The sequence below is a fragment of the Lacerta agilis genome, chromosome 17, assembly GCF_009819535.1.
Source record: "Lacerta agilis isolate rLacAgi1 chromosome 17, rLacAgi1.pri, whole genome shotgun sequence".
Taxonomy (NCBI): Eukaryota; Metazoa; Chordata; class Lepidosauria; order Squamata; family Lacertidae; genus Lacerta; species Lacerta agilis.
This window is the reverse complement of record NC_046328.1, coordinates 33,789,922-33,811,345: the sequence shown is the minus strand read 5'-3', so window position 1 is coordinate 33,811,345 and position 21,424 is coordinate 33,789,922. Positions and strand designations below refer to the sequence as shown.

Genomic DNA, 21,424 nt, shown 5'->3' with positions numbered 1-21,424 from the left:
TTCTGCATTCAAGGGATGTACTTGGCATTGGTGCTGAAAGATGGCACCAAATAGGGAGAGTTCTGGCAGCCAAATAGAGAGGCTGAGATGGTTGCATTTGGACCCTGAGCCTGAGATTTCCCCACCCCTGGTCTACACTGACCGGGAGCAACTGTCAAGGGTTTCAGAAAGCCCCTTCCGCCCTTAGAAAGGAGGGGGGGTTGCAGTGGAGCACGAGCCCTCCACGTGCACAGGGGATGCTTGCATCCCCTGGCGCTATTGGGGGAGCTCTGGGTGCGGTGCCCAGCCGGCTGGCCAACTGGCGCTGCCGGCCAGGGCGTGCCCACTGCACTTAAGTGGGTCCGCAGCCAGAGCTCACCCTCTTTTCCCTGGGCTCCTGATCGTTTCAGCTTTTCCCTTCCCACCCTCCCTCTAGGTTAGGTTTTCCTTGACCTTGCTATGGACCACGGTTGGTCGCCGTTGAGGGGCCGGGTAGGAATTTTTCCACCTGGCAAATTGGCTCCGCCTTGTGGGTTTTTTCGCCTACCTCGTAGCAACTCGTCACAACTTTGGTTTGGCGGTTAGGCATTGGATAAGGTCAGGAAGGTTAGGAGGTGGGGGGGGGGAGGACGGGCCAACACCTCCCCCCAAGTGCTGAAGGGTACTTCGTAAAGGAGTCCGGGGGGCGTGTCCGTGTCCGGAGCCGTGGGTGGTGAGGGCCTAAGGCACGCCCCAGATCGGTGATCACAGGGTGAGTCCTTAGCTGATGTGCAGCAGCAAGGGCTCACTCAACAGTGGTTATCCCTTCCTGGACTGCCAGCACGTCGTACTGGAGTCAGATATAGTCTAGTTAGATCCAATGCCTAAAGCCAATACCGCTCAACATCCGGAACCAATAAAGTTGTGGCCTTTCATTCTCCACTTTAACCTTATCTACGGTGTCTTGTGTCTTTATTCACGGGAGGGATCGGGATATTGACATGCAATGGACATTCCCATCCCTACCTGGAGATGCCAGGGATTGAACCTGGCAACCTTCTGCATGCAGAGCAGGTGCTCTGCCACTGAACTATGACACCTGGAATAGTGGGACACCAATGTTGATTGATGAAGTTACATAATCATTTCATAACATTCCCCAGGAGGATCAGATGATGGAGGGGGGGGGGGGAGAGAAGGAAAAAGTGTACTAGAAATGCCCATAAGCCATTCTGGAAGGGGGGGAAAAAACACTGACAAGTTGTTAATTATTTCCCTCACATGTTGTGAGTAATAACTTTAACGAGACTTCATGATGCATAAAAAGAAATTTGTTTGCCACTGATTAAAGCCTCTGAGAGTCATGGGGCGTTTCCTAACTGACACTGCTTCTAGAAAAATGGTATAAAAGCTCCTGCCATTCCGTGTTCTCTCTACAGCTTCACCTGACAAACCTTCTCATTCATCCCCAGCTCCTCCAAGAGACAGGTAAGTCATCCTTAAGGGAAGGGATGTAGATCTAGGGCACAGCATCCGCTGTGCAAGCAGAAGGTTCCCCGTTCAATCCCTGGCATCTCCAGGTAGGGATGGGAATACCACCCTTTCTGAAACCTCAGTGAGGGCTATAGCTCAGTGGTAGATCATCTGATTTGCAGGCAGATGGACTTTCCATTCCTACCCTAGACTATTGTAAGGGAGGTTGCCAATGATACTGAGGCCAGTTAATACAACTTAATTAACCTTTTACATAGCATGAAACTCCATTCTTTGCTGTGTTTTCACCACTATCCTCACTGAAACTCCTCAATAAGTAGTCTGTCTCTTGTGTATGTTGCAAGCTTTAAGAAGAGCTTGTTGCATCAGGCAAATGGCCCATCTAGTTCAGCATCCTATTCTCACACAGGCCAATCAGATGCCTGTTGAAAACCCATCCATAAGGCCCACATGCAATGGCACTCTCCCCTTCTGGACTTTCCAGCAGCTGGTTTTCAGAAGCATGCTGCTTGTAACTGGTGAGAGAGAGCATAGCCATCAAGGGATTGGCCATTAAATCATCTAGCTCAGAACTCCCTGCACCATTGTTTCAACCTTGAGTCCACAGGTGTTGTTGAACTAAAATTACGTCCCTGCCTCTTTTCCTGGTCCTTCAGATACGGCAGTCAATTTCTGCTAGGCCACCCTATCATTCCCCTCCCTCCATGGGAACTATTGTCAAGAATAAAATGTCCCTACTGGCCTCAAAAGAGTGGCAACACCAGCTTCTGAACTAACAAGGGGAGGAAATGAAGATGCTCATCATTTGCTTTGGTCTTTCCCTCTCTTGATATACTGCGTTACTGGGAATGCACAGGACTGTATTCCATGTTTCTCCATGTATTCAATGTTTTTCCATGTAGACCCATTTAAATCCATGGATAACAAAAAGGTCCATTAAGTTTGGTATGTCTGCTTAGACTGGTAGTTGGATGCAACCCATAGTTTTCATTGCGGTTGTGAATCACAATGTTTCTTGGCTATAATATGTGCCTGCCTATGTCTTTCCAGACTCAACCATGGCTTCCTGTGGACCATCCTGTGCCGTCCCATCTTGTGCTTCCACCCCAGTCGTTGGTTTTGGATCAGCCGGTGGTCTTGGCGGTGGTTTTGGCGGTGGCATTGGTGGTGGAATTGGCAGTGGTTTTGGCGGTGGATTTGGCTATGGTTCTGGCTTTGGCTCCGGTGCCCTGGTTGGATCCGGCGTCCCTTCTGCTAGTCTTGGTATTCTTTCCGGAGTCCAGCCTTCATGCGTCAACCAGATCCCACCAGCAGAGGTCGTCATCCAGCCACCTCCCGTCGTCGTGACCATCCCAGGACCCATCCTCTCTGCCAGTTGCGAGCCTGTGTCTGTCGGAGGCAACACCCCATGTGCTGCTGGTGGTTATGGATCCGGATTTGGCAGCGGATTTGGCAGCGGATTTGGCAGAGGGCTCTATGGTGGTGCAGGTCTTCTGGGGTCCAGCTCTGGGGCTTTGGGGGGCCGTAGTCGTTATGGGTTTGTGGGGCGTAGAGGCAGCATCTGCTATACCCCCTGCTAAGCTCTCACGGTCTGTCAACTAGGAGGAAACATAAAGATATCTGTGGTGGACTATTTCGGTCTGATTTTAGATATGCTGAGCACCCTAACTCCCTAGGCAATCCCAATGGGAGCTGGGAGAGTGTTCTGCATCCCTTGTAATCAGGTCCATCTAGAACATGCAGCTGTTTCCAGTTAAATTTTATCTCACTTTCCCCTGCTAGTTACTGTGATATTTATTTTCCTACATCTCTTTGAAACACACCAATTCCCATCAGGAAGAAAAACACAAGATCCATTCACTATGTCTATGGAATTAGAACACAAGTGTAAATATGTGTAATTGGGACTTCATGTAAAGGAAGATGTAAAGAATGTTCTATAAATGTAGAAGCCCCTACTCTTCCTCCAGCCTGAAAAAAATAATTCTAAAGGAGAAGCTGTTCACTAAAATGTGTTCTTTTTGCTTTATTGCCTTCCAGTGTGCTTAGTATTCACTCGAATACTTTTACTGTTTGAAATTCCCAATAAAACTTTTCCTGCATCATAGCACTGGCTTTCTGGTTTTGTTTTATGTGGCAGCACAATGTCTACCAAGAAATAAGTTCCTTTCAATGCAACTTACTCAAAAGTAAGCCGGTTCAGGATCACAACCTTAAGAACATAACAAATATCTTCTTGGATTGGTTCAAACATCCACCATCCTGTTAACAGTGCAGCAAGTATTTCCAGAACTTGCCACCTTGAGATCATCAGAACCCTTGAATGTTGGAGGAGGTGGAAGAGATACAGAGAATATTGATAAGGCATAGAACCAAGAAATCCAGAGGAAGGTATCACTGTTGTTTTAAGATGGTCTGCTCAGCAAAGTGGGGAAACTTCAAATTTGAATTAGAGGAACATTTAATGAACATTCCATTCATTTCTTAGATTCTGTAGATCAAATTGATTTACGGATAGCAAATATCTGTAAAAAAACTGACCACTGGCTTTTTAGTCTCAAAGGATTTAACCAATTGTTCTAGTACCTCCGGTGTCTTAGATGATTGGAAGGCTGCCAAAGGCCTGAGAGAAGAGGAACGTTCTTGCCTGGCACCTAAAGATTTGTAATGAAGGCATCAGTTGAACCTCCTTGTGGAGAGCATTAAAAAAAAAAAAGGAAATGTCCATTTCCTTGTTGCTGTCCTTCAAACCTCTCTTGGAGGAGCTACCTGAAGAAGGGTCTCAGATGGTGATCACAGGGACTGAATCAGTTCATATGGGCAGAGGTGATCCTTGAGATATTGCAGTCCTGAGACATTTAAGGCTTTATTGGTCCAGGAAACTAATTAGCAGCCAGTGGAGTCAGGCCAGGATTGGTGTTATATGCTCAAACTGTCCTGCCCCAGTGAGCAACCCAGTCACCAAATTCTGCACCAGCTGATTTTTCTGAATTGTTTTCAGAGGCAGCTTCGCATACTGTACATTGCAGTAATCTAATCTAGTGGTAGAGGTAACAGAGGTTAGGCCAATGATGGCCAAACTTGACCCTCCAGGTGTTTGGGACTACAATTCCCATCATCCCTGACCACTGGTCCTGTTATCTAGGGATCATGGGAGTTGTAGTCCCAAAACAGCTGGAGGGTCAAGTTTGGCCATCACTGGGTTAGGCTATCCACTTCCAAATCTGATGGAAGGCACTCCATGCCACCGAGGCCAACTGAACCTTAAGTGACAACAATGGAACCAGAAGGACCCCGCAAGCTACATGTCTGTTCCTTCAGGGGCTATGTAACCCCATCAAGAGCAGGCCGCCTCCCTTCTATCCAGTCTATGGAACCACTCACTAACTGTACCTCAGTCTTAAGTGGACTGAGCTTCAATTTATTGCAGCCTGTCTCAACCTTGGGTCCCCAGATGTTTTTGGTCTACAACTCCCTTCATCCCTGACCACTGGTCCTGCTACCTAGGGATGATGGGAGTTGTAGGCCAAAAACATCTTGGGACCCAAGGTTGAGAAAGGCTGGTTTATTGGCTCTCATCCAGTCCATTACCAAGGGAAGAAAACTGCCCAGCACATCCACTGACAAACCTTGAGATATAAAAGAGAAGTAGAGCTGTGTGTCATCAGCTTATTGCAGACGACATACTGTACTCCAAAGCTCCAGATAACCCCAAACTCAGCAGTTTCATGTAGATGTTAAACAGCATGAGGGATAAAATCAAACATTTCATGGGCCTCACAGAGCAAAAAGAGCACTCCCCAAGCATCACCCACTGGAAATCCAAGTAGGACAAGAACCACTGCTGAACAGTGCCACTCACGCTTAACTTAGGCCGGATCTAGACACATCAAAGAAGCGTTTCAGTTAAACGCGTTGCAAACTTTGCATGAGAAACCGGGTTGGCAAAAACAGAACTCCACAGCGCCATCTGGTGCCACAGTGCTAGGATGCACAAACAACTCATATAAAGTGTTTTTTCTTTGCCAGTGTAGCTGAGTCCTTAGACAAGCGTTATTCAGAACAGCAGTTTTCATGACACATGAAGGAAGATAATGACACAATGAAATTCAAAACAGAAACTATTAATTACACAGCTGTATGGGAAATGCATCTGGAAGACAAAACGTGTCGAGGAGCTAGAGATCTAACACGGAGCCCTTCCTGCCTCTATTCCTTCCCCTCCCTTGCTCTTGTTGAGTTTTTTGATGGTGTGAGAACAGTCTTTAATGTCCTGAGAACATTGGGAGTAGGTGACCCCCCCAGCTGCCTTAATCAGTTGGGAGGATGATGCTGGGTACCTTATTTGATGTTGGACATTGTTTTGAGGAAGTTACGCATTGGGAGGGGGTGGCTATCTATAAAATTGGATGGTTTGGGCAGAATTTTTTTGAAGCTCGTGCATGGACTGATTGGTCGCAGGGCCGTGCAAACTGAGGCTACCTGGGGGAGTCACTTCACCACTTCTTGAGGGCTTCCAAGTGGCAGATTGAAGTGCTTGCTTGCTATTTTAGAATGAAATCTTTTAATCTTCTCACTCACTTGTGTAGTTTGCATTGCTTCTGAATCTCACTTTAAAAGAACCACCTTGCCTTTGGCAAGACAACAGCCTTTCAAAATCCTATTAAAACTATTTAGTTTAATTAATTCAACAACATTTATGAACTTGATCCAGGGATACCAGCTTTTTACAACCTGATAATTACATCTCCAATGCCCCTCTGCTACCCGCTTGCCTTTTAGCACCTCCCTGGATTACCCCACTGGCTCCCTTGGGGTGATTCCACTCACTTTGGGAGTTATTGCTTTAGCCTGGCAAGTTCGTAATTCTAACACTTAGAACAAAGAGATGGGATGTTTGTGTTTGGCTTGCTAGGGATGCAACTTTAGAATATATGAAAGTGTACTGTAGCCTGTGTGAGAACTGGTCAAGGCTGGAACCACCTATCCAACCTCTCCCTTACTTGCCTGAGGCTGCAATGATAACCTGCTTATCTGGAAGAAAGCCCCATTGAATTCAATAGGACTTAGATTTGTTTGGTTAGTGCTGTGCTATAATAACAACAACAACAACAACAACAACAACAACAACAACAATTTATTATTTGTACCCCACCCATCCGGCTGGGTCTCCCCAGCCACTCTGGGCAGCTTCCAACAAATACTAAAATACATTAGAATATCACATATTAAAAACTTCCCTAAACAGGGCTGCCTTCAGGTATTTTCTGAATGTCAGGTAGTTGTTTATCTCCTTGACCTCTGATGGGAGGGTGTTCCACAGGGCAGGCGCCACTACCGAGAAGGCCCTCTGCCTGGTTCCCTGTAGTTTTGCTTCTCGCAGTGAGGGAACCGCCAGAAGGCCCTTGGTGCTGGATCTCAGTGTCTGGGCTGAACGATGGGGGTGGAGACGCTCCTTCAGGTATACTGGGCCGAGGCCGTTTAGGGCTATAAAGGTCAGTACCAACACTTTGAATTGTGCTCGGAAACGTACTGGGAGCCAATGTAGATCTCTCAGGACCAGTGTTACGTGGTCTCGGCAGCTGCTCCCAGTCACCAGTCTAGCTGCAGCATTCTGGATTAGTTGTAGTTTCCGGGTCACCTTCAAAGGTAGCCCCACATAGAGCGCATTGCAGTAGTCCAAGTGGGAGATAACTAGAGCATGTACCACTCTGGCGAGACAGTCTGAGGGCAGGTAGGGTCTCAGCCTGAATACCAGATGATTAATTGATTAATATAATTTAGATCAACGCTGATCCTGATCTTAGACAAAGGATGTGAAACCTGCGGTCCTCCAGTTATGGAAGAACTACAGTACTATAGTACCCACCAGTCCTAGCAAACATGACTGTTGGTCTGAGGCTGATGGGAGCTGTAGTCAAATGACATCTAGTTGGCTTCTGGCACCTGTAGGCACCTGATCCCTGCCTTAGACAAAACCAGCTACACTCAAAGGAGACTGTTACAGAGGTTCTACCTGTACCATCATCCTTCAGGTCAAATTGGTTTATGGGCCAAAGAGGTAAGGCCTTTTCTATGAAATGAGTATTGTCTCAGCTGTGCATTCTTTAAAAAAATAAAGCAGGATTTAATTGGTATTGTTTTGAGTTACCTTTTCACAGAATCATAGAATTGTAGAGTTGGAAAAGTTCCCAAGGGTCCTCTAGTGCAACCCCCTGAAATAGAGGGATCTCTCAGCTAAAGCATCCATGACGGATGGCCGTCTAATGTCTGCTTCAAAACCTCCAAGGAAAGGGAGTCCACAACCTCCTGAGGGAGACCATTTCACAGTCAAACAGCTCCTAACGTCAGAAAGTACTTCCTGGTGTTTAGTTGGAATCTCCTTTCTTGTAACTTGAAGCCATTGGTTCAAGCCCTACCCTCAAGAGCAGGAGAAAAACAAGCTTGCTCCATCTTCTAAGTGGAAGCCCTTGAGATATTTGAAGAGGGCTATCATATCTCCTCTGTCTCCTCTTTTCCAAGCTAACCATGCCCAGCTCCTTCAACCATTTTTCATAAAGCTTGGTTTCCAGACCCTTGATCATCTTGGTTGCCCTCCTCTGCACACATTCCAGCTTTTCCTTGAAGAAGGGGCTGTAGCTTAGTTGTAGAACATCTGCTCTGCATGCAAAAGGCCCCAGGTTCAATCCCTATCATCTCTTGGGAGTGCTAGGAAACCCTGTCTCAAACCCTGAGAGATGCTACAGCCAATGTAAACCATACTGAGTTAGGTAGACCAATGGCCTGGCTTTGTACAAGGCAGTTTCTTAATTTTCTAACTGAGGTCATTTAAGGCTGGTTCATTTAACTGGTAAGTTGTTTTAAAATGACTAACTTTTATTTGCTGGAATGCATGTCAATTTTTGTGTGTGTCTCTTATCTGCTTTAAATAATTATTGAGCTTCTCTCATATGGTAGCTTGATATGTTTGTTTTAAATTGTATTTTCTGGCATGTAAGCCACTTTGCTTATTTCCTTTCATAACACTAGAACTTGAGGCCATCTGATGAAGCTGAATGTCAGAAGATCCAGAACAGAAAAAAAACAATGACTTCTTCAAATAGGGCAATTCTTTCACACAATGGTTAAGAGATGGCCAGTAAATTGGATGGCTCTAAGACAGGATTAGACAAATTCATGGTTGATAAAGCCATCTGTTTATGTCCTCTTTCCACTGTTGGGGTAGCATATCTCTGAATACCAGCTGCTTGGAATCACAAGTGGGAAATGTTGCTGTTGCACTTATGACATGCTTGTGAGCTTCCCATTGGGTCAACTGTTTGGCCTGTGTGAGAACAGGGTCACTGACTAGATGGGCGTTTGATCTGATCCAGCAGGCCTGCCCTTATCTCCTTGCAAGACATGTGCCCCCAAGTGCAACTTGCGCGAATAATAATAATAATAATAATAATAATAATAATAATAATAATAATTTATACCCCGCCCATCTGGGTGGCTTCCAACAATATGCAATAATCTATTAAACATTAAAAGCCTCCCTAAACAGGGCTGCATTCAGGTGTCTTCTAAATGTCTGGTAGATGTTTTTTTTCTTTGACATCTGGTGGGAGGGCATTCCACAGGGCGGGTGCCACTACCGAGAAGGCCCTCTGCCTGGTTCTCTGTAACTTGGCTTCTCATAGTGAGGGAACTGCCAGAAGGCCCTCGGCACTGGACCTCAGTGTCTGGGCAGAATGATGGGGGTGGAGATGCTCCTTCAGGTATACTGGACCAAAGCCATTTAGGGCTTTAAAGGTCAGCACCAACACTTTGAATTGTGCTCAGAAACATACTGGGAGCCAATGTAGGTCTTTCAAGACCGGTGTTATGTGGTCTCAGCAGCCACTCCCAGTCACCAGTCTAGCTGCCGCATTCTTGATTAGTTGTAGTTTCCGGGTCACCTTCAAAGGTAGCCCCACATAGAGCGCATTGCAGTAATCCGGGCAAGAGATAACTAGAGCATGCACCACTCTGGCGAGACAGTCCACGGGCAGGTAGGGTCTCAACCTGCGTACCAGATGGAGCTGGTAGATTGCTGCCCTCGATACAGAATTAACCTGCGCCTCCGTGGACAGCTGCGAGTCCAGAATGACTCCCAGGCTGCGCACCTGGTCCTTCAGGGGCACAGTTACCCCATTCAGGACCAGGGAGTCCCCCACACCCACCCGCCCCCTATCCCCCAGAAACAGTACTTCTGTCTTGTCAGGATTCAGCCCCAATCTGTTAACCGCCATCCACCCTCCAAACGCCTCCAGACAAAGTGTATGCTTGCACTGATAAAAAAAGATAATGTCGCAATGAGGTGCCAAACCAAGAAAGTCAATTCAGAATGAACTTTAATGGAAATATGAAAAGTGTCAAGCAGGCAATTGTAAAAGTAGCAGGACAGGAACAAGGCAAAGGCAGACAGTATACAAAGCAGCTCTGAACTTCTTCTTGATCTGGAGGCTTTCAGGGGATATAGTGGGAGAGCAGGAGAAAGGAAAGATGGCAGAGACTCATGCAAATGCTGTTGGCTTAGATGACGGTCCCAGAAACTCAGATTTTCCAGAATCCATGGTGAGACACTCAATAATGGATAGGCATGGTCTTCACCCATTCAGGGTCATTCAAATCATCATCACACAGATTTTCTTCACAAGTTCAATAGGCCTAATAGCACACGCTGCCACGACGCCCCTGCAGAGCCCTCCTTCCAAAGAGGCCACCCCTCCTCAGACCATAGCCCCAAGAGCTTCCAAGGAAGCCATCTCCATGGCCCCACCCGCCATAACCATAGCCTCCTACCAACCCAGAACCACCAACAGCACATGGAGTGTTGCCTCCAACAGACACGGGCTCACAGCTGGCAGAGAGGATGGGCCCTGGAATGGTCAGGACGGAAGGAGGTGGCTGGATCACAATCTCTGCTGGTGGGATCTGGTTGACGCATGATGGAGCAACTCCTGCCAGGACTCCGAGGTTGGTTGCTCTTTCAGCACCTCCATAACCGTAGCCGAGACCTCCATATCCGTAGCCGAGACCTCCATACCCATAACCAAGACCTCCTGCTGATCCAAATCCAACAGTGGGAGTGGAAGCACAGGATGGGACAGCGCAGGATGGACCACAGTCAACCATTGTTGGGTAGAGGTGAGTCTGAAACCAAGAAGACCATGGGACAAAATGAACATATGGAATGCCACTTCAATGGTGAACACAGTGGACATTTAAATCAGCTGCCTTTGACAGTTCTAACATTATGCCCTAATGCTTGGATTCTTTGTTGTCTTTCCTTTTTCCCCACCACAGCCCTTCTCTTCATTGTGGGTCCCAAATCCAAATACTGGCAGCTCCAGGAATGTCTGAGAATGTCATCTATCTGAAACTCTGGAGAATAGTTTCCAGTCAGTGAGGACAATAGTGAACTAGGAAGTCCAATGGTCTGTCTTGGTAAAAAGCAGCTCCCTAAGTTTCTATTTAAACCAGACCTTTAGCTGGAACAATGAATGCAGGAATCTTTTTTTCTTTCCTAGAGGAAGGACCATTACTCACTGGCAGAACATATGTTTTGCATTTGATCCCTGGAATCTGCAGGTTGGGCTGGGAAAGAATCTCTCATCTGAAACCCTGAAGAGCTTCATACGGTCAGAGAAGACAATACTGAACTAGATGGATCAATTTTAAGGCAGTTTTCTATATTATTACTTTCTTCATCTGCCAAATCTTCCATGAAGGACAAATGTATATTAGCCTATGCAATAAATACTTCCCTTATGCTGACTTCTGTTTTTTATCTTCCTGACTGAATTTTCGCTAAGGTTACATTGTTGGGGAAATCTGAGAAACATTCTGCGGAACGCTGTCTTGTGTCTCAAGCCCAATGCGTGGAGAGTCATGAATGCTAAATTTGTACTTTACAATGAGGAAAGCTGGATTTGCACAACTTGTGATAGAATAAGACTCTCTCACCACCCAGGAAAACAGAAATGTCTAATTTTGAAATAATGCTATAAGATGTAAGAAAGGAAGGGCTACAGTGAATTGTTAGAGCATCTGCTTTGCATGCAGAAGGTCCCGACTTCACTCCCCAGCATCTCCAGGTTAGGTTTGGAAGAAAAACCTTCCTTGAATCCCTGGAGAACTGCATCCAGTCAAACATTACAGTGCTTGATGGATGAACACTCTGGTCTCAGTGCAAGGCAACTTCCTAAACGTTTGTGTTCAGAAGAAATACATAGTAAATAAGCCAGCCAACAACATGGAGGATGTAGGATTCCTGGTGGCATAGCAACATACCCCACAACATAATGGAATTTTAGAGTTCGCTTGGAATTTGGTTAGCTGAACCCTCTGAGTAGCGCAAAGATCCCAACATACATACACACATTTGACTTACCAAAGTCTCTGAGGAGTAGAAATGGAGAGAAGGAGATCAAGTCAAGGAAAGCTGTTGGGATATCTCAGCCCACGGAGCCGTTTTATACTCTTTTGACTGTATCCCCTGATGGCCCCACAGTTAGCTGGGATACACCCCCTTTCCCTGAGGCTTTAACTAGCAAGCAATTTATGAATTACATCATGCCCTCTAATTGTTTTAATAAGAAAGAAAAACGGGGCAAAAGAGTTCGCATTTCCTCTGCTCCCCACAACGCTTCTTTCCCATTCTCACCCTTTTGATCTTTGCATTCTCCTCCTTCCACAAAAGAAGTTAATTATAAAAAATTAAGAAAATGTAAAGATGCCTTTGTATGTTCATTTCGGACAGATCAACAGGTGCTATGTCTTTGAAGAGAATTATAGCAGCTGGAATGGCTGGAGATTTTATCAGTAGCCTACTCGACTTTCAAATCCAAGAGTTCAGCTTATCATTCCGTTCACAGAACATAGCCAGGGTTCTCTTCCTCCACTGTCAGAGGTAGCATGCCTCTGAATAACAGTTGCTGGGAATCAGAATTGGGGAATGGGACACTGAATTCCTGTCCTTCTTATGGGATTCCTATTGGCATCTCGTTGACCACTATGAAAACAGAATCTTCCTAATGCTCTAGTGTTCATTGACGCAAGGATTCATATACACATGCAGTGGCGTAGGAAGGTGGGGGCGTTGAGAGCGGTACGCCCCCAGTTCCAGCCTGGAGGGGGGTGACACTTGGTGCCACCCCCCCTGTGACTCCCAAGCCGCCGCCCGGCACCACTTCCATGCAGTGGCTGCTCGAGCGGCAACTCTCTGCTCACGCGCTGCAGCCTTACGAGTTGCCACACGGACGGGGTGCCGCTCGCGCCCGGCATCCGGGACGGACTGTGCAAGTGAGGAATCCCACATGGACTGTGCATGTGTGGGACTGCCTATGCCCAGCAGCCTTGCGAGTTGCCGTGTGAGCAGCCACCACACGGACGGACTGCTGCAGCCTGTCTGTGCAGCAGCTGCTTGCACCTGACAGCCCGGATGGACTGTGCTCCGTAGCACGCATGCGTCATGACATCACAACACACACACGCTACAGAGCGGCACCCCGCCCCTGGGGGGATGCCCCCACGTTTGCCGCTCTGGGCGGCAAAGCGGCTCTGTATGCCACTGTACACATGTATGATTAAGTGTACCCAGTAAAGTGAAATGATTTTGAAAAGTTGGCAAAAATTCACAATTATTTGAAGCCTGCCCCCAAATAAAATGATTGAAGATATAAAAGGATAATGTAGGCAGGGATGATGCAAAACATCTGGAGGACCACCACTGTACTAGACACATGTACTAGACACCACTTTCCCCACCGCTGTAGTAGACACATGTCCCAACCAATCAGGGATCACATATTAGCCTTCGACAGAGTGTCGTGGACATTTATGAATGGAGTCTTAAACTATATGGAATTTGGAGAGCAATATTTAAAAGGAATTGAAGCAATATACTCAAAACAAACAAGCTAAATTAATTATAAATGGAAATATTTCTCAACAATGCCAGATAAGTAAAGGAGTCACCCCTAATTTCCTGAATTTCTAGCCCACTTGTAATGTCAACGTGGCTAACACAAAGCAAGGATAAAATTTAATAATGATGTTTTTAAAAAATCCCTCAATAGCCTCCTGTTTCCATCTTCATCTTTGAGGTCAGCATGGGAAATCCTATCCACTGTTCCATCAATATGCAAGATCAGGTGGGCAGATCGAAGAGTTGGTGCCTTCATGGTGATGGGATGAGGTCTGTTGGTATCCATCTATCTCCACTGTTAGACATTTACTGAAATGCTAAGGTTTTCAACTAGCTCATGTTAGACCTATTGAAAGCAATGCACAGGGGATGCCAGGAAACAGGGAATTATGTTCACATGTGGTGGGAGTGTAAATATGTACTATTATTATTATTATTATTATTATTATTATTATTATTATTATTATTATGGCAAAGGGTATTTAAGGAGAGAACAGAAATCACTGCATTAAAGCTGACCGAAAGTCTAGAGGTAGCATTATTATCAATTTACAATGGAGTGAAAGGTTCGCAGACTATGAAGGACTTGCTCACAAATTTATTGATAGCTGCACGAATTATTATAGCTAGGAAGTGGAAGGGACAAGCAGAATATAAAATGGAAGAATGGTCTAAAGGGGTGTGGGATATAGCTGTTAAAGATAAATTAACATGTGCCATTAAGGTAAGACGGGGAATACGCAGGATAAATTATTTTGAGGAGATATGGAGGGTGTTTGTAGAATTTGTTCTGTTAAAACGGAAAGGGGTCAAACCATTGCAAGAGGTGTTGAAATTTTGGGATGGCTCAGTGGTGGGGTGCACATTTTTATTCTTATTTATTTATGATTATTACTTTGTAAAAAAAAGAAGAAAGCCATGGACAAGTCAGTCAAAACCATGCATTTTGATGGAACTTACCTGAGAATGAGTTTATTGGATGCAACCCATCATAATTTCAGCTATGTTTGTGTGTGGCTTGTCACTCTTAAATTAACATGTTCTAAACTACAGATTTGGAATACATTTCATACATTTTCTAGGCTTCCCAATATTCAAGTTTTAATTGCTTTTTTAAGCTGCCTTTTTAAAAAGAAAAAAAAAGAGTAGTGTTTTCTTTTTGGTTTCAATTTGGTACTGATTTTATATATCTGGTTTAGATGCTTAACATATTTTTGGTTGGGTTTTATTCTTTTTAACCACACATGTACACAGACACCATCTTCTATTGAAGTCAGGGCAGCCCCTTCCCACCGCTGCCACCCAGAAGACCACTCCAGATTAACTCTAGATTCTTGCCAGGCTGAAGGAAACATCTCTGGCCTCCCAGGACAAGTGAAGAAGATAACATATAATGAGCCCTGAAACTGGATCAAACCAAAGACCCATGTTGCCCAGCATCCCATTTCCAGCAGTGGTCAACCAGATGCACAAGTAGAACATAGGGACCATAGCTCTTTCTCACTGTTGTTCTCTTCCAGGTGGCATTGGTGCTCTCAGGTTCCAATTGTGAGTTCCCCATTGAGGCATCTGGTTCTGCGCTATGAATACAAGATGCTGAATTAGATGGTCCTTTGGCCTCACCCAGCAGGTCTTTTCTGGTGTGCTCAAGGCATTCAAGGACACCGATTTCATCTGATACCGGAGATGTCTCAGAAGGTGTATGCAAAAAGCTTTGATCATGCCCTAGAGTCCCCTACGCTGATGAAAGAGCTTTGATGATCTCCATCTCCTCCCTCTGGGTGTTTCTGATTTAAAACATCAGATAAACTAGAGCAATTTGACTTGAGGTCAGCAAAATTAAAAGGAAGGAAGAGGGAAACAAACTGGTGTCAAGACTATTTGTGTTGCATTCTTGCAACCGCTTAATTTTGTGACCTCACTCTTTTGTGCTTAGTAAAGTACATTTGCACATGAATTTGTTGACAACTAAATAAAATGTTAGCTGGAAAGAGGCGGTCTCTTGGTCACAGGAGTGGCTGACAGAACTGTATAAAAACAGAAACTTCTCCCAGTTCCTCCAACAGCTTCATCTGACTCTCTTGTCTTCATTACATCTTCTCAAAGAAGCAGGTAAGTCCATTTTCTTGGGCGAATGTTTCTGAATTTATCAAAAATTCACATCAAATTAACACTAGGTGGATTTTCCAGCTTCACACTTTGTAAGTGCATTTAATATGATATTGCTAGAAGAAACTCTAATTTAGCATTTTTAAGGACAGCTGGAAGGTGCCACCAGCTCTCCATCTTCTTCCCTTCCTTCCTAAATGATATTTAGACAAACATACACGCTTCTGTCTTTTACAGCACAAAACTCTGCATTTCACTCAGAAGTAAACCTGATTGTGTTGCGCTTATTCTCTGGTAAAAATATAAAGGGTGGCTGTCTTAATTTTTTCAAGCTCATCCCCAACTTGCTAGACAATGGTATACTGTGGATAAACCACAGAGACTAGGGCTTGCTGATCAGAAGATCGGTGGTTCAAATCCCTGTGATGGGGTGAGCTCCCGTTGCTCGGTCCCAGCTCCTGCCCACCTAGCAGTTCAAAAGCACGTCAAAGTGCAAGTAGATAAATATGTACTGCTCCGGCGGGAAGGTAAATGGTGTTTCCATGCGCTGCTCTGGTTCACCAGAAGCAGCTTTGTCATGCTGGCCACATGACCTGGAAGCTGTATGCCGGCTCCCTCGGCCAGTAACATGAGATGAGAGCCGCAACCCCAGAGTCGTTCACGACTGGACCTAATGGTCAGGGGTCCCTTGTCTGGAACCCAGGAGAGTCATTGACAATCATTGTAAACAATATTGACCACAAATACCTCATTTAGTATATGGCAGCTAATCTTGTTCTCATCACCCTGAACTGTTGTTCATGTTAGCTGAGTCTCATGGGGGTTGAAGTCCACGATATCAGGACAGGCATCCCCTTGATCTGCACCATATCTGAAACTTTTTCATTTTTTGCCTTTCATGACCCATGTTCAACTCAGTTCTGCAATTTTATGTTTTGTTTTGTTTTGGATATAATTTTTTTTTATTACTGTTATGTATTGAAGTTCTCACTCTAGGCCACTAGGGGTGTTGTGTATATAGTTTCACTCTGCCTACCGTGGCTGCAGTTCTCACTCAGGTCCGCACATGCAAATGAAGGATTGAGAGTGCCGCTCACGGGTTGGGTAGCTAGAGAGAGAGTTGTTACTGTTGCGTGTTACTGAGTACTATATAAGCAGGCCCTTCAGTCCAGTTCTGTTCCAGCCTGAGAATAAAGAGAGCTGCTTGGAGAATCACTGTGTCGTCTGCTATGTCCACCCACTATTTAATAATTACATTTTCTGTTTCACAATTTCAGATAAAGATTTTACGTACTTAAAATGTCAGTGACTTCCTGTCAGGAATGGTGGAGACCCCCCCCCTTTCCCCCTGAAAGTTCCAGAGAAGAGGGAGACAGTCTAGAATCGCAACAGTGGTTTGTTGTCATAGCTCAGAGGCTGCAGAGGCGAGAAGCTGGGAAATATTGGGAGAGGAGCAGGAGGAAGAAGATAAAGAAGCAGGGGAGAGGCAGCTGACAGACTGTCTTTAGAAAGCATTCCAGACCCGCCCCCTCCCAGGACCCGGCAGGATTGAAATAAGACAAGAGAAAGCTCAGAGGCAGAAAGCACTGATCAGCCAACATAGGGATGATGTATAATAGGAGAGAGATTGGGGGTGGGGCTTCACTCAGAGAAATGTCATTAACCCAAGAGGATACGTTTCTAAGTCTCTCTCTATAAGCATTGAAAAATATCCCTTCGTAAGAACTTCTTGTCTATCTATTGCTGGCAGCCTGCCGCGAGGGGAAGGGATCAGTTTCCCTTGCATCCATCAAAAATTATTTGCTATGTTGAATTTATATTCATGCTGCCAGAGTTTTCAGCTGTACACTTGCAATTTTATTTTTTAGATTCATCTTCAGCCATGGTTGACTGTGGCCCATCCTGTGCCATCCCATCCTGTGCTTCCACCCCCACTGTTGGGTTTGGATCTGCAGCTCTTGGTAGACGCGGAAGTCTTGGCTACGGATACGGAGGTCTGGGCTACGGCTATGGAGGTCTCGGCTACGGTTATGGAGGTGCTGAAAGAGCAGCCAATCTCGGTGTCCTGGGCGGAGTCATCCCTTCATGTGTCAACCAGATCCCACCAGCAGAGGTCGTCATCCAGCCACCTCCCACTGTCCTGACCATCCCAGGACCCATCCTCTCTGCCAGTTGCGAGCCTGTGTCTGTCGGAGGCAACACCCCGTGTGCTGCTGGTGGTTATGGGTCTGGATTTGGCAGCGGATTTGGCAGAGGGCTCTATGGTGGTGCAGGTCTTCTGGGGTCCAGCTCTGGGGCTTGGGGGGGCCGTAGCCGTTATGGGTTTGTGGGGCGTAGAGGCAGCATCTGCTATTCCCCCTGCTAAGCTCTCACGGTCTGTCAACCTGGAGGAAACATAAAGAGATCTGTGGTGGACTATTTCGGTCTGATTTTAGATATGTTGAGCACCCTAACTCCCTAGGCAATCCCAATGGGAGCTGGGAGAGTGTTTTGCATCCCTTTTAATCAGGCCCATCTAGAACATGCAGCTGTTTCCAGTTTAATTTTATCTCACTTTCCCCTGCTAGTTACTGTGATATTTATTTTCCTACATCTCTTTGAAACACACCAATTCCCATCAGGAAGAAAAGCACAAGATCCATTCACTACATCTATGAAATTAGAACACAGGTGTAAATATGTGTAATTGGGACTTCATGTAAAGGAAGATGTAAAGAATGTTCTATAAATGTAGATCCCCCTACTCTTCCTCCAGCCTGAAAAAAATAATTCTAAAGGAGAAGCTGTTCACTAAAATGTGTTCTTTTTGCTTTATTGCCTTCCAGTGTGCTTAGTATTCACTCGAATACTTTTACTGTTTGAAATTCCCAATAAAACTTTTCCTGCATCATAGCACTGGCTTTCTGGTTTTGTTTTATGTGGCAGCACAATGTCTACCAAGAAATAAGTTCCTTTCAATGCAACTAACTCTAAAGTAAGCCGGTTCAGGATTACAACCTTAAGAACATAACGAATATCTTCTTGGATTATTTCAAACATCCACCATCCTGTTAACAGTGCAGCAAGTATTTCCAGAACTTGCCACCTTGAGATCATCAGAACCCTTGAATGTTCCGGGATCGTAGGAGGCTATGGCTATGGTGGGTGGGGCTATGGGTCTGGCCTCCTTGGAAGCTCTGGAGGCTGGGGCTATGGTTTGGGCTACGGGAAGGGGGCACTCCTCGGAAGGAGGTGTGGGCGTCGTGGTAGCTTCTGTTGGTAGGCCAATTAAACCTAAGAAGCATATCCTGAACAGATATCCAGGGAGCTTGATAAAGATCCATTCACTAAGGTTCAGAAGACCTGAATCCAAACAATCACTGCTGAAGTTGAACCCTCTTAATTCCCCCCTCAATATTATGAAGTTGAGAATACCAAGAACCTTCTACAATATGCACCTTTTTTGCCTATTGTACAACTATCTTTTCTTTTTCTTTGACCTTTTCAATAAAGCTTGTTCTGCATTCTGATAACCTGTGTGTCTTTGCTTTTAAAACTCCACCTCCAGTTTCTCATAACAAGGTGTCCAAAGTCTTAAACCCCTTTTTGTCCAAATTAAAATTGGAGTGTTGGGGGCTATCTTTCTTTCTTGCACCCTGAATGGTTTGCATTGAGTGTGGAAAAAGTATGTTATATTCCTCTAGAAGTTACCATTCTCCTCTTATTCAACATGAGTACAAGATCTCTCTCCAGGGCACCCTGACTGGTTATTCATTCAGACAAACAACTCATAGTCAGGGGCCAAGTGCAACTTTTGCTGATCGCTAGTTCAGTGTTTTTCAACCACTGTTCCGCGGCACACTAGTGTGCCGCGAGATGTTGCCTGGTGTGCCGTGGGAAAAATTTGTTTATTTGATTCCTATTCAAGAGAATTACTTTATATATAGTCAATATAGGCACAGAGTAATTTTTTTTAACATTTTCTAATGGTGGTGTGCCTCGTGATTTTTTTCATGAAACAAGTGTGCCTTTGCCCCAAAAAGGTTGAAAAACACTGCGCTAGAGGACCAGGAAGGATGGGTTAAATAGGTGCAAGGAAACTGTTGTGCCCCTTCTCCTGATTCCTCTTTGCTGTCATTTGGGGGAAGTGGGTCATAATTAAATCATATGACTGGGGAAATAGATTTCTCATAACAACAGGGCAGGTTATAAGGTTCAAGAAGAGTCATTGGTGCACCTTGATTGGGAGTACTTATCAAGTGACCCTCTAGAGTCCAGGCGTCAGCAAACTTTTTCAGCAGAGGGGCAGTCCACTGTGCCTCAGACCAGACTATTTTTTTTTGGGGGGGGGGATGAACGAATTCCTATGCCCCACAAATAACCCAAAGATGCATTTTAAATAAAAGCACACATTCTACTCATGTAAAAACACCAGGCCGGCCCCACAAATAACCAAGAGATGCATTTTAAATAAAAGGACACATTCTACTCATGTAAAAACACGCTGATTCCCCGACCACCCGTGGGCTGGATTTAGCAGGTGATTGGGCTGGATCCGGCCCCTAGTTTGCCTACCCATGGTCTAGACATTACTGGACTCCAGTTCCTGTCATCCCTGTCCTTGGGTCAGGATTGGTGGATCTGGTGCAAGTTAGAGTCCAACAACTTCTGCAGAGCCAGAGCTTACCCATCCCATCCTATCCCATCCCATCCCTATAAGTATGAAGTGGGAGTCACAAGTCTTGTCCCAATGGTGAGAACTATGGACATGTAAAGAAGAGAAGAAGAGAAGAAGAGGGAGCCCTGCTAGGTCAAGTCAAATGCCCTTCTAGTCCAACATCCTGTTCTCATAGTAGCCGATCAGTTGCCTATGGCAAACCTGCACACAAGACATTAACCCAATATCCCTCTCCCACTTGTAATCCCAAGGTCTAAATGCATTTGATATTTTTCAACAAGTGCTAAATAATTTACTTTCCCCCTCTTATTTATTCAGAAATATGTTTCTGTATAATCAGATAGGAATAACCGTGTTATCACATCATTGCAGTGTAAAAGTGCCTATCTATGGAGAGAGAGAGAGAGAGAGAGAGAGAGAGAGAGAGAGAGAGAGAGCCTTAAGTTCAATGAGGACATATAATGTCAGGCTTGAGGGATTTTTTCCTCTCCTGGTAGCATCAAGGAAGGAACAAGAACGTTCGTATTTATGGTTTTATTCAGTCATCGTAGTGAAAGGCAAAGAATTCCAGTCCTTAACTCCATATGGACGTTACTCACTCTGAGCTTCTTTCCTTCCTTTCCCAGCAACAGCCTGTGGCTCTACTGGGGGCCTCAGGAGTCAAATGTTGCTGAGCCCTTGGCTCTTGAATTCTCATTGAGCGGCGAGTATGTGAGGATGGTGGAGATCCTGTGCTTTCCAAGGACATCTCTGCTGGCAGTTCTCCAACTCCCCATTCTTCTCCTGACTCCTCATAACCTTTAACATTTCCCCACCACCACCACCTCCTTGATGGCCAACAATAACTCTTCTCTGACAAGTTGCTGCAGTCAAAATGGCAGCTTGGAACTTCCTCATCTTTCCAATTTTGAAGCCTTGGCAGAGCCTTGACATGACACGACTTCCAGTGCTTCGTGAGGACTTGCAAGTCATGTCAGAGGCCTTGCGGTGCAGGTGCTGAGCAAGCACACCAATTTTGGGGGGGTACCCTGGCCCCCCAAGGCCCCCTAGATTTGGTGCCAGTGCCTGGCTGCTTTCCTTTGTTCTCTCGGTCTCCCCCTTCCCTGCCTCTCACTCTGGGTCCTTCACCAACAATCCATCACTTTAATGTGTGTGTAATCCTTGGATCCCAATAATGGCCCAGAGCTGAGGACACTAAGGAAGACAAAAAAGGGGGGAGCGAGCCAAGAAAGAATATAAAGAGAAGAAAAAAG

At 45.4% G+C, this 21,424-nt stretch overlaps 3 protein-coding genes across 3 annotated transcripts; 2 read left to right on the top strand and 1 right to left on the bottom strand.

Annotated features, from left to right (window-relative positions):
* The first annotated feature begins 1,367 nt into the window (after window positions 1–1,367).
* Window positions 1,368–3,317, top strand: LOC117061806 (glycine-rich protein 5-like). Its single transcript, XM_033174776.1, has 2 exons — window positions 1,368–1,446; window positions 2,503–3,317. The coding sequence occupies exon 2, from the start codon at window positions 2,511–2,513 to the stop codon at window positions 3,030–3,032; it is 522 nt and encodes a 173-aa protein (XP_033030667.1). The 5' UTR covers window positions 1,368–1,446; window positions 2,503–2,510; the 3' UTR covers window positions 3,033–3,317.
* A 6,650-nt stretch (window positions 3,318–9,967) lies between these two features.
* Window positions 9,968–11,937, bottom strand: LOC117061885 (cuticle protein 65-like). The gene is made up of 2 exons (XM_033174873.1): window positions 11,870–11,937; window positions 9,968–10,629 (listed from the first exon to the last, which is right to left on the bottom strand). The coding sequence occupies exon 2, from the start codon at window positions 10,609–10,611 to the stop codon at window positions 10,144–10,146; it is 468 nt and encodes a 155-aa protein (XP_033030764.1). The 5' UTR covers window positions 10,612–10,629; window positions 11,870–11,937; the 3' UTR covers window positions 9,968–10,143.
* Window positions 11,938–15,433: 3,496 nt separating this feature from the next.
* On the top strand, window positions 15,434–17,925 carry LOC117039194 (claw keratin-like). The gene is made up of 2 exons (XM_033136264.1): window positions 15,434–15,517; window positions 17,383–17,925. The coding sequence occupies exon 2, from the start codon at window positions 17,397–17,399 to the stop codon at window positions 17,877–17,879; it is 483 nt and encodes a 160-aa protein (XP_032992155.1). The 5' UTR covers window positions 15,434–15,517; window positions 17,383–17,396; the 3' UTR covers window positions 17,880–17,925.
* Window positions 17,926–21,424: the final 3,499 nt, after the last annotated feature.